Raw genomic sequence first — 13551 nt, 5'->3', positions numbered from 1 at the left:
TTAAGATAACCAATGAGTAAAGCCCCATTCCTAGATACAAGCCTAATTGACTTTTCTTGTTCCAAATCAAAGTTTCAAAAGATATTTCCACATCCAATGAATCAGATATCATGCAATGAATGGCAACATCAAAGCAAGCATTAAGTGAAGAAAGAAGAATACTAGCATTTAATGAAAGAGGCATATATATATTCAAAACATTTGCAAATACACAAGAATTTAGTGGCTACATCTAATCCCAACAAGAATGGGTTTAGCTTTCCATTGTCATGGAGAGCACACACTTACAAATGGAACAATGGAAGAGAAAAGGGATACAAAATTGTGAGTTGGATTCTGTTTTGTGTGAGTTTTGAATTTTGTATCTCGAAAACCCAGAATTGGTTAACCCTCATGCGGCACCTTCAAAGCCGCCAGGCGGTTTCTGTGGATTTTCCAGAAAAACGAAAACAAATGGATTTTAATCATGTAGAGGCATCATATTCATGTAGTATAACACGAAAACAATTACAAAGCATATACACACTTAAAGGAACTCCCCTAACCTGTTAATTCTTGCTCAATTTGAAATTCCAAGCTTATTATGTGATCCACAAAAGTGCTCCTTTCTTTCACCACCAATTTGGTCTGAGATCCTCTTGCCTATGTTGCAAGTGGTTGTTCTGATCATCTCTTCTCATAGTGCACTCAAAATAGTCGTTTACACACCCTTACCACTCCTTTCTATCACAATTACTATAGTAAAAGTCTCCATTTACTCTCCAAAACGAAAAATAATTAAAGAAGGCTTTGATGGCTATTCATTAGTCATTAACAAGGTGTTTCTCAGCCCACTTGGCTGCCCCTCTTAGCAGCTAGGGTTCCTCTGCCTTTTCACATTCATGCCAAAAGAAAATTTGGCAAAAAAAAAGTTAAATTTGTGTTTAGCAAGTTTTGAACCCACAACCACTTAATTACAAAGTCAATGCATAACCAATTCAACAAATATATGTTTTGTGATAATTCTCATATAGTTTTAGGATTACATTATCACTAGACACATTCAAATATAGCATTCAAATATCATGCAATTGGCATACCTAGGACTTCAACCCAAGTCCTTTCACACAATCAAGTACTCTCAACCATTTGAGCTAGTACTTTTTCACGTCATAACAATCCATATTAAATGTCATAAAGATTCCTACTACCCGCATTTATTAAATAATTATTTATTTAATTATTTAAATTTCTCAGATCTTACACTTAGCACTGGCACTGCACCCAAAAGTGCGAGAAGAATAGTGCTAAGCGGTAGCTTAGTGCTCAACGCACAAAATTACGAGAAGAATAGCGTTGAGTGTTGGCTTTCTGACGTTTAGCGCTCACTACATGGCTTTGAATCATCAAAAATGGTTTTTCTTCTTTCTTTTGTGGTTGACAACTTCTTTGGTTGAGGCAAAAGTCAGGAAAAGTGTCGGCGGATACATATGGAATGAAAGTCAGGAAAAGTGCTAGAATGCAGAAAGAGAATATATGGTGGAAAGACTGCACATGCTGAGGTGTCTAGGTGAAAATTCTCTCTGACTCTTCTCTCTGCTATGCGCCCCCTTTCTCTGAAACCTGATTCTTCTTCACGCTTCTTCTATCAAAATTCATCTCTGCTACATTCTATTCCACGTGGAATTAATGATTCAAGTTGGAGCGGTGCCCTTATTGGTTTCAATAAAGCTATATCAAAGGGGTTGTTTCACTACTTTAACTAGTTTCAAATTTTAGTTAAACAATTTTCATTTTTCATATTTGAAACGAACATACAGAACCCTGAATGTTAAACCAAACTATTTAGCAGGATATCGTAGTTTATTTACTGCATTTGTAGTCATACATATATACATTATAAATGTCACACTTTTATTCAGTGGAAACAGTTTCAAACAAGGAAAATTATACTATCATTTTCATTTTTTGACTTTCATCTTTTATCAATATCTTTCAAACAATTATATGATACAAAAAGACACATCATGCTATGGTTGATGACGGTGACATGGATGATTGTAAATATCTACAAACTCTAGCTTCCTTGTACACAAGGCCATGGCTGCAGTAAAACCCTTTCTGTGGGCTGCAATGTCTGTCTTCGCTACATATGCACAGTCCCTCCAACGCACACCCATCAACTTTTTCTGCTTCCTTCCCATAAAGTACAGCATCAGACCATTCACTGGAGAACACATTTTGCGGATCCATTTTCTGTTTTGCTGCAATGAACATGTCAAACTTTGGATACTTATGCTGCACCCCTAAGAACGCTACCTTCCTATTCTTAGCCCAATGTGGCTTAGCCCCATACTTGAAGAATGCCAATTGCTCCAATTCCTCCCACACATCTTGGTTTAGTCTGGGATCTGATGGGTCATTTGCACGATAATAGTTGAAATCAACCACTACAGAATCCTCATGTTGCCCTAGATATGCACTTGAGGCCTTGATGAAACGAATTAGCAACCCGTTATAGTTGTCCACCCCGCAGAAATTTTCTGGTTTTAGGTCTCTAAGTTTTCTCACGTCACGGATGAAGTCTCCAAATGCTGATGCAGGGAAGATTGCTGTGCTCTCGTAGAAGAATAGCCCTTTGATTCGTGGATCCCAGGCACATGATGTGTCAAATCTTGTTGAATATAAGCATGAACCTGAAGTTTGCATTTTTCCTTGGTAACCCACCACAGGGTAGCCACTGAACATTCGGCCATTGTTTTTCAACCCATTGCCTACTAATTTCTTGAAGCCCAAAGTTGTAGCTGCCGTTAAGCATTTCCCGTTCGCGTTTCTCGTTCTCTCAAGTAGTTTTTCTGCATGTAGTTTTTTCGGGTGAAATAAGAAAAGGATTCTTTGACAGAAAAGAAATTCATTTCACATTAATCGATAATAACTAAAAAACATGAAAGTGGTGAAGGTAATACCAGTGTAAAAATTTATTGTGTTAAAGTATTAATGTCTGATCAAATATGTTTTCGTACCTATAAATATGATTCGTCCATTATATCTCATATATACATGTATTATGATTTTGATCACCAAGATTTATTTGACCTGAATTATGTTTTTATTTTCTGTTTTAAATTTTAATTATGAATATACCATATTTTACCATGTATATTTTTCGTTTGTAAAAGCTTTTGTAAGAAGACGTGAAGTTAACTTAAAAACTTTATTTTCAAAATTTCCTATTTTACAAAAAAAAAAAAAAACGCTAACCACAAAATGTGGTACTTTTGTAATTATAAATAAAATTATAAAAACTTATGAGATTTGATTAAGTCAATAAATTAAATTATTCACTAACTTTAACTTCTATGAATTTTTTATTAACTTTTTCTTTTATCTTTTGAAATTATTTCATTGCAAATTCACCATTAATCTCTACCAGTACATATAATACAAGATAAGAATTCCAGAGTTTAAAAAAAAAAAAACTATTCATGAAGAGACTAAACTTACCTTATCTAAAACATTTAAGAACTTAATCAATTCTCGTCAAGAAATGAAAATGATGACACATTCTAAATTTTAACAATCTAGGAAGATAATAGAAGTGTGAAATTTTCATCCACTAGCATAAGTTTTTAAATTTTAACATAATTACATCAGTTTCCATTTTCCCCTATAACACATTGTGACTTTCCTTTGTACAAATAACATATTTTAACATGCTAGTTTAGAATTTGATATCCACAAAACTGAATTTTAAATGTAAAACTTTGTGTCTAAGCTCCCCGAACAAATTGTAGTAAATTTTATTGATTCAATCTGGTCTATACACAAGATTAATGTACATGTCAAAATCACGGTAGATAAGTTTGCATGTTGCAAGCACAAGACAACACAGAGAGGTGAAACTTTTTATAGCACCTTTCATTTAATCTAACGATAGATTTTCAATCTGGTAAAATTTCTCTTGGGTTGACCTTCTTGTTGACCAAGAATCCTTTACTACTTCTATTAAATTCAAACATCTTGTGATGGTTTAATTTTGAAATAGCACCTTCCAATATCTTTCAGGACCAGAATAAACATAATTAGCATTAATCATTGTTGACATTTCCCTCCTTCATTCTGTGAAAATTTTATCGCATCTTTTATGTTTACTATGATCAAGGAGGAAATTCGAAGATTCCATGTTTTTTTAAGATTGAATTTATGGATTCTGTCTTTGTCCCATGCAAATGCCTATTTATGTTTAGGAATTTCGTTAATCCAGTTTGTTGTTTCTTGATTGACTTCTTTTATTTTGTTGTAAAAATAATTGGACTAAGTCTCAGTCACTCATACTTATCACATACAAAAGAGTTTGGTTGGCAAATCAACAAGCTATTGTGATGGCTTGTGCTTAATTTTGGATCGCTATAACTCTATTCATATCGATTGCGTAAGAGAGTAAAGTGTATTATTTGTATAAATAAAAGGCAGTGTGTGATGATAAAAAAGTAAAATAAAAATTGTGGAGAAAATAGAAGAAATACCTGCTGCTCTAACTGATTCTGATATGAGGATGGAATTGGGTTGAAATCCAATGAAGTCATTAAGACCATCACCGGAGGCATTTAAGGGAACCCTGGAATCATATCTGTACACCACTGTGTGCCTTGATGGATACCAAGTTATATCTGCAAATTCGTACTTTTTCGCATGCTCTACGTATACATCTTCGATCAGATCCTCTTTTTCTGTGAAATTGTACGTTATGCTTCTTTTCAACCTATGCTCGATTGATAATTTTACCTGTACTTCAACATTCACATTCATTTATCAAACTTAACCAACCATAGATATATAATAAAATTATTATATAAATCATTTTTTATATATATTTATCGAATACAAAAGGGAGTTTTTTTAACCATACATATTTAGTATTAAAAGTCAATTATATTATATGACTATTTAAAAAATATGTTATGATAATCTCACTGTAGTTAGGAATATTTACTCTACACGCTAGTTAAATATTAATTTATTATTTAAGAATTCCTAATTTTTGTCAGCAAATATTTAATTAAATCATATGTCCGGTTTCCATAGTTTCCAACATCGTATAATCATTAATTAAAAAATTAAAATCTCATAATATTTTTAATTTAAAATACCCAATAATTTAAAGAGGTGTGGTACTACTTAAGAATAATTAATAATGCAGATTTACTTTTACAAATGTTCATAATCAAATGTGAATGAATTATGACATCAACCATCATTAATGCAATTTTATTTTATTTGAAGAACAAAAATATTCATAAGAATTATTCAGTTGTTATTAATAATTTATTTGATTAGTACTAATTTGGATGAGCGGCAGAAAACAATATGAAGGAAGGAAAAAAATTTATAAAAAAAGTGCAATGTAAGGCCCCATTTTTCCTGTCCTAAAAGTTAGTGGGCTGCCCTACAGTATTGGGCCTAAAGGCCGGTCCATAGTATAAAAGCCTTCAGGTTGCCCTAATTCCACGCTCACTCCCACTCTTGCAGAACCTCCGCAGCCGTCACTGCCACCTTCCGCACTAGAGCTCTGCTAGGGTTCCTCCCCAAGCCCCTCGAGCTAGCTCCGAATCAGCTTTTACTCCACGTAAGTACCCCCTCTAGATCATCGGAGCCCCTTTTTGCTTTTCCCTTGTATTTTCGCAATTAGGGTTTAGTACTAATCTGTCGTTGTTCCGTGTACCTTCTGTTTCCAACTCCTTAGTGCGTTCTAGAGCTGCTGTGCTCCTTGGTTACGCGTCGAACGTCCTGTACGAACCCATTTCCAGGTACGGGAAGTTAGGATTCCAGTCTTTTGGTGTTGTCTTGGCTGTTCTTGAGTGAGTTATTGATTTTATGGATGAATGCTTCGATTTGATGTGTGAAGATGCCTTGTATGCCTTGTATGTGGCGAGACCTGTTAATCTCGCCCAAGCGAGTCAGTCTCGCCTAGGCGAGATGAAACAGGGAGCTCGCCTAGGGCTTCTGCGCGAAAGGTCGCCCAGGCGACCAGCTCAACGTTTTGAGCGAGCAGGCAACTCGCCCAGGCGAGAGGGATCTCGCCTAAGCGAGATCCCGTGCGTGCTCCTGCCCTTTTTGTGAGCCCTCGCCTAGGCGAAGAGGAACTCGCCTGAGCAAGCACGTCTCGCTTGAGCGAGACCCTTCAGCCTGAGCGAGGGATTTGGGCGAGACAGTGTGGTGGTTGGTAGGGTGTTTGCTCTCTTATGATTGGAATTGCTTGGGTATGACTGCGATGATGAAATACATGTACGTATGTATGTTTATATGCCTAACGAATTGATATATATGCATGACATGATTCATAAATGATGAATAATGGGTATTGTGGGAACTTGGCATGTGAAATGAATGAGTAGTGTGGAACTAAAGGAACCTGGTGTTAATATGGGACGAGGCCCTAGACTCATTGGGGTGGTGATGATCAGAGGTATGGATTTGAGATGTGATGCCTATGAGGAATTGATTTCAAGGGTTGATATGGAATTGTAAATTAGGATTTTAATATTCTCTTATTGCTGAATTATGAATGTTGGTCCGTGTCAGCGTGTAATTCCTTGGGGTCTCTAGGTGAGACCTCCGGGGCTACGCTTCAGTGGTCGGGACGTAATTCCATGGCCCCTGTTAGTGGGTGCCCATGGTGGTGCCCCATTTGTATAACTAGGTAAGGATTCAAGATAAGGACTGCATCCTGACACTCTAAGGGGCCAGTTAGTCTCACTTAGAGCGGACTGACTCCTGTGGTGAGAGTAGCAGGAGGCCTGTAATTCATTTAGGGCTAACCTTGTGGTGAGGGAGATTTGATTTATCGTAACACTTGTAACACATAGCTCGGAGATGAGCAGCTCAGAGTCGAGCAGGGATATCCACCACAAGTGCAAGCATCCGCTGAATCCGACTAAGTTATACGTATCCGGATGAGTCGAGTCGAGTCGTAGTGTATTGGATGAAGAGTCATAACATGTTTGGTTGCTATGTGGATTTGAGATGAGGAAAAATATATATTTGACTGCATGATGAATACGTTGTTGGCTCTAGCTTACCCGTTTTGTTGCATGGTTGTGATGTATGTAGCTGTTCTCTCTTGCGATGATCATCAACTTGGTTGATGGGAGCAGATGGGCGAGGTTCTCATGGGCAACAAGGGAATGGCGACTCCGCTACTTAGCCATCTGGGCTGGATCTCACACTTCTTTCCTTCGTGTTTTCTTTAGGGCCATGACTCCTGTATTCGTGGTTTTTAGATTGTAACTTTTAGTTAAACAGCTATCCTTCTTTTGTTGGCATCGTGGTGTGCCTAGTTTTGTAGGGGTGATGTTGGGAACCCCAGGACTGCGTTGTTATGCTATCTTATGTGTGGCGTTTCCTTTAATTGCGTTTATAAATTAAATGGGACGTTACATGCAATCTTCTTGGCATAGAAGAATTTGGAAAATACTAAAAATTTCAAAGAAATATTTTTCTTTTGCAAAAATTAAAGACTTTTATACCTTACAAATGTTTTCGGTCTTCAGCTATCAAGTCTTCACATTCAAAAGCTTTTATTAAGAAGTCTTCGAGCATCAAAGAGATATTTGTTTACTTCTTAGTAGAGAGTTTAGAAGAGTTTAGAAATTAAAATGCTTGTTTTGTATTTAAAAGATGAATGTATGGATAATAAAAAGGGTATTTTTGTCTTTGAAGAGTATGAGATTGTTTAAGGTATAATTGATGATCTTTGATTTCATTACAATTATGTTTAAATATAGAATAATTAACTCCACTAATTAAAATAATATAAATTCATATAATAAACTTTTTAAAGACAAAAATATCGTTTTTTGATTTTTAATTAGTGGAGTTAATTATTCCAGATTTCAATATAATTATAATGAAATCAAAGATTACCAATTATACCTTAAACAATGTCATACATTTTAAAGACAAAAATATCATTTTTTGTCTTTTATTCATATATTTGTTTTTTAATCAAAACAAGGACTTTAGAATTTCTAAATTCTCTGTCAAGAAATAAGTAAAAATATCTCTCTAATGATCGAAGACCTCTCAATAAAAGCTTCAATTTTGAAGACTTGAAGGATGAAGGCTTGAAACTTTTGAAAGGTAAAGCATTTACTTTTTGAAAAAAAAAAAAAGCAATCTCTTTGAATTTCTAGCACTTCTTCATATTCTTTTTTATGGGAGGATTGCACTATTTTATGGAAACATTTCCCCTTTTTTTATATTGCTTTCTGTCACTCATTCAAATTATTATTTTTTGTTTCTTTTGAATATGTATGAATGATAAATAGATGATAAATTTTAGTGTGCATCAAATCCATTATCAATTACAACTATATAACAATTATGAACATCTTTGTCCTCTAATTAAGATAAAATTACATTAATGATTATTGAGATCAAAATTTATTTAATGTCATAATCAAATAGCTACTTTTATAAAAATAAAACTGCATTATTAATTATACTAATCAAGCATGATTATTTAAAAAAAATAGAAAAAAAAAGAAACGTCAAGAAATAGAAATACATAAAATAATAAAATTAAATTTTTAATATATGACAACAGTAGAAATGTGAAAGAAAGTACTTTGAAAAATGAATAATTTAAGTCAATTAATAGATAGTAAGAACAGATAAAAATAAATAAATGGGAGATAAAAGAAATGGCTTTTAACAATTTTTCTCTTCCCTATTTTCTAAATCAAATAACTAATTATATTTCCCTCAACTAAAAATTCAAAGGCCAAAACACTATTCAATCAGATTACATAATTTAAAATATTTTTTCCATTTTTTACTTGTTTTTATCTTATTTATTAATAACTATATTTTCTTTATTTTTGTTTCTTTTTTATCTTAAAAAAACAGCATTATATACTTTAACAGCGTTAAAAAAACCCTTCCCTTTATCCTCACTTCTTCTCAATGTTATTAAAACCTAGTATAGTATTGAACCCGTGAAATTATTGCAACGATAAATCACTAATTGAATTAAATACATGAATTAATATAAATTTTAAATGTGCATAAAAAACTATGTATACTCATATATAATTCGTTTATACGGTACTGATTATTTGACATAATACAATCCTTATAAAACTTAGAAACATGTTACTTTTACACTTAATAAGTTTTCAAGTTTTCATAGGTCACTTTATTTTCACTATTTTACTTTTTCTTTTTCTTTATAAATATAAAAATTTACTATTTTAATGAGTATATTACTCTTAAAGTTAAACTTTCAAGTTTTTAATTTCTTTGACAAATATAAAAGTTTACTATTTCAACGATTATATTACTTTTAAAAGCAAATTTTCAAGAGACTAAGGAAGTAATAATTCCTGTAAAAGTTATCTTTAAAGTATTATTTCTTAATAAATGCAAGACGCTGTTCTCAGTGAGCTGCGCCCAAACTGAAAAGACTTGCTAACATTTGAACCAGTTTAACACAATAATGGAGTTTTGAAAATAAGGACCAGATAAGTTTGAATAAATTTTTAAATAGGAAAAATAAATTATGTTTTATGATATAAAATAACGGGGAAACAAGTAATTCCGTCATTAAAGTACTATACAAATTTAAATAAATTGTTGAAATTTTAAAATATTATATCTTGAAATTGATATTTTTATTGCAATTCTTATATATATATATATATATATATATATATACTATTTTTAAACTAAAGATTAAAATAAAAGAAAGTAATTTGATAAATTGAAAAATGAATCTTTACAAAAATAAAGAAATCATTTGAGATTTGTTTGGGGAACAAATATATGACAGAATAAAATTCTGACATAATAAAGTTCTACTTTTAGACTAGTTTAAGGATAACCTGATTGAACAGAATCGGGTCAAAAAGGGATAAATTGGTAAAATTAATTCAAAACATTTCAACAATTTTTTTTAAAATAAATAAATATTACTTATATATTTTTCTTAAAAATATTAAATAAAGTATTTATTTTATTTTCAGAAAATATTTTTATATATCTTAAAATTTTAAAATAAATATTATTAATATGTTTCTTTCTATTTGTATTTTGAGTTTTAAGAATTTATAAGATTTTATCGTACTAAGTCATGATGTAATATTTATTTAATGTTATTTTAAAAACTACTCATTTAACAATATTATTGTATTAACATCAGTTCATTCACATGTAAACCGACTGTCCTAACTAATTTTAAACAATAATAATTTATTTCTTAAATAATAAAGATATAAAAGAAAAAAAAAATCTCTCATCATGCACCTATTTACTAAGCGACAGAAAATCTTAATCATGAGACAAAGAAATCATGAATGATAATATAATAATGATATTTTAACATATTTTTTTATTAATTTTTAACTTATTATTTTAATTACTTTTTAATTATTTTTCTTGAATTTTTTTAATAATATAATATAATAATTTCGAAATGATTAAAATGATAAATTAAAAATAAATATAAAAAAAAAAGAGTAAAATATCATTATTCAATTGAGCATTAAAAAAGGTAAAGGACGAAAATACCCTGACCTTGGAGATGGCACCAAGCACTCCCAGAGACAGTTTGGCCGCATTAAGCATGGGGTCCTGCGCCTCCAACCTCAAAACCTTTGCATACCCTTCAGATCTGGAACCAGGGACTACAACAGTAATCCCCACAACATGATCATGAACAGAACCACCTTTACCCCACCACGAACTACCGTGTGCCCCCGTGCTAATAACTCCGGCAACCGTCACACCCTCCCAATAAGGCGCAGCCACCAAGCTGAACCCTTCACTCTCAACCGCGTCGATAAGTTGCCGGAGCCCCACACCCGCGTCCGCAGTCACCGCCATATTCACAGCATCGATTTCGATGCCGGAGTCGTATTTCTCTGTGCTGATGAGCAGAGTGGCGCCTGCACTTTGGGGACATGCTAACTTGGGAATGGTGTGCGAGAATTTGGTGACCACCTTGACTTTGAGGTTGTTTCGGACAGCGTAGGACACTGCCGAACGAAGCTGTTCTTCTGTAGTTGGGTATGTGACGTTGATGGCAGAACAGTCCCTGCGGTCACCCCACGCACCGTAGGAGTTGCGGAGAATGCACCCGGAACTGCTGCATTCAACCGGGGACTGTGGGACCTTGCCGTGGACGGTTGTGATTGAACACAGAAATTGAAGTGCGTGAATGAATCCCAAAATCTGAGAACAAAGCCGGTGGCCACCGGCCATCTTGAAAATTGATGATGGTGGTGATGGAGTCGAGGGAAAGTTTTTCGGTTTGTTAGGTATCATCAGTGGTATATTGCGGATGTAGAAGCACTCAAGAAAGATAAATCTTTGTGAGGAAAAACAAGTTATTAAAAGTTGCTTGGAGTGCAAATAAGGATATACTTTCTTTCCACAATAAATTAATTTTAAAAACATTGGAAATTTTACCTGTATGACTTTATTATAATTAATTACAACGTAAACTTTTTTACTTTTGATATTTGAGAATTCACTTTTAATATAATATATTCTTAAAAGGTAAATAGGCCGATTAGACTCCGATAATTCACTCTTTAGATACTCATTAACATAAATTACAAAAATATGAAAAAGAATTAATAGTTAAAAGCCAAAATAATTAGTCACTACATTTACATTAACTAAGTTATATCATTTTATAAATTCAAAATTACTAATATTTAAAATAATTTATAATTATTTCTTATATCAATTATTATATTATATACACTAATTATATTTAGTCCTGATTCATTTCTTTTAATGAAATTAATAATTTTTGCTTGATAAACATTGATTATTGATATTATTTTCAGTCAATATTAATTACAATTATTAACAACAATAAAAGTTATTTTTGTAATGTTGTTGACTGAAATTTTATTATTTATTGTGATAAATCTATATTAAGAAACAAATAATTACAAATTTTAGTATATTAAGAAATAAATAATTACAATAATAACTATAATTGAAAAGTCTATAAGAAAATTAATTTATGATAATATTTTCTTTATTAACATTTTTATTAAATAATAACTCTGAATGAAAGTCTATAACAAATAATTTGTGATCAATTATTTCCTTATTAATTATTGTTTTCTTAATATAAGAATTTATTTCATAAATTTTGTTTGGACTATTCATTTTTTTTAATATTATTGTAACTATTTTTACCTAAGTAATTGTTTCCACCTTTGCCTTTTCCTAAACTTTTATCTCCTCCTCTTTTAAATAGAGATACATGAATAATAGAGGTTTTTGAGATATAAAGGCTAAAGTTTTAAATTAATTAAAATTGAGTAATGATTGATTAGCGTTGACATTTTGAAGTGATAAGGAGCTCGCTCTTTATGTTATGTGTCTAGGGATGTCAATGATGGGTAGAGTACGAGTAGTAGCTCTCTTGTATTCTATAGTGTTGGATAAATATTTGTCTTGTGTCCATATATTTATATTTGTATGGGTATCCGTTATGCGGTATGCAGGTACTCGCCTATTTTTTCAATACCCAAAAATATTCATGGTACCCACGATTATTTATAAAAAGAAAAATTTAATATTTAACATGTTTTAACCATAAATTCAAATAAAAATATAATGAATAACATTCATAAATTTCAAACAAAATGATAACTTATTTAAATATTGTTGAATGATAGTTTATAAAGAAATGAAGATGTTGTAAGACCAATTGATGAAAATAACTCATTTAAAATTGATGTGTTAACTTTTTAATCATTTTTTTAATTTAAATTAGAGTATAGTGGGTATGAGATACTATGATATCCATATTCGTCCCGTTAACATATGGGTATAAAAATATCCGTACCCGTTATTCGTGGATATCCATTTACAATATTCATTGTCTACCCGTTGTAGGTTTTATCTGCAAATATTCACATGTACGAATTTTTTTGACATACTTATATGTGTCTCAACAATCTCTTTCAAAATGTTAAAAGGAAAACTAAGAAACTATCATTGTTGTCAATTCCAACTTAGAATTTTATAAAATGCGGTGATATTTGTTTGTCGGGAAATTATTTCATGCAAGGGCTTTGATGTAGATTAAATTTGTTAAATTCCTTGAATCTTCAAGAATTTTACTGTTTATTGAATTGATAAGCGAAGATATAAATTGGTTTTTAAGTGACCTTGGTAAAATTGTATGTGTTAATTGATGTGTTAAGTGATGTGGTCCAATAAGACCCAATTAATCTCATCATCCCCAAGAGGCTATAGAATATTATAAGATACATTTATTGGAGAAAAATTCACATATTAATGATAATTATGACAAAACTCAAAAGTTTGATTACACCACTATTTCTCGATATCAAATATTTACATGATATTTAGTATATAAGGTAAAATATCACATTATTATTATTATTATTATTATTATTTATTATTATTATTATAAATTATTTGAGGTAAGTCATTATTTTACTAATATTGCATGATATTATATTACATGATTTATCACTAGACCCAAGGCCCAAAAGACTCTATCAATACATCTACTATTCTCTA

General features: G+C 31.8%; 1 protein-coding gene across 1 annotated transcript; it reads right to left on the bottom strand.

Moving 5' to 3' along the window:
• Positions 1–1870: 1870 nt before the first annotated feature.
• On the bottom strand, positions 1871–11364 carry GULLO3 (D-arabinono-1,4-lactone oxidase family protein). The gene is made up of 3 exons (XM_028083245.2): positions 10552–11364; positions 4506–4764; positions 1871–2834 (listed from the first exon to the last, which is right to left on the bottom strand). Exons 1-3 carry the CDS (start codon positions 11299–11301, stop codon positions 2005–2007), a joined length of 1839 nt encoding a protein of 612 aa, XP_027939046.1. The 5' UTR covers positions 11302–11364; the 3' UTR covers positions 1871–2004.
• Positions 11365–13551: the final 2187 nt, after the last annotated feature.

This window comes from Vigna unguiculata, chromosome 8 (genome assembly GCF_037176805.1).
Source record: "Vigna unguiculata cultivar grain cowpea cultivar isolate G323 ecotype 2 chromosome 8, ASM3717680v1, whole genome shotgun sequence".
NCBI lineage: Eukaryota > Viridiplantae > Streptophyta > Magnoliopsida > Fabales > Fabaceae > Vigna > Vigna unguiculata.
The sequence above is the reverse complement of the archived record's forward strand: the minus strand, read 5'-3'. Positions and strand labels throughout refer to the sequence as shown.

Coding starts and splice junctions, on each gene's coding strand:
- GULLO3 (XM_028083245.2), bottom strand. CDS start 11,301: ATGATACCTAACAAACCGAAAAACTTTCCCTCGACTCCATCACCACCA. Junction 4,765..10,551: donor TGCTTGGTGCCATCTCCAAG/GTCAGGGTATTT, acceptor GTTGAAGTACAG/GTAAAATTATCAATCGAGCA. Junction 2,835..4,505: donor AGAATCAGTTAGAGCAGCAG/GTATTTCTTCTA, acceptor AACTACATGCAG/AAAAACTACTTGAGAGAACG.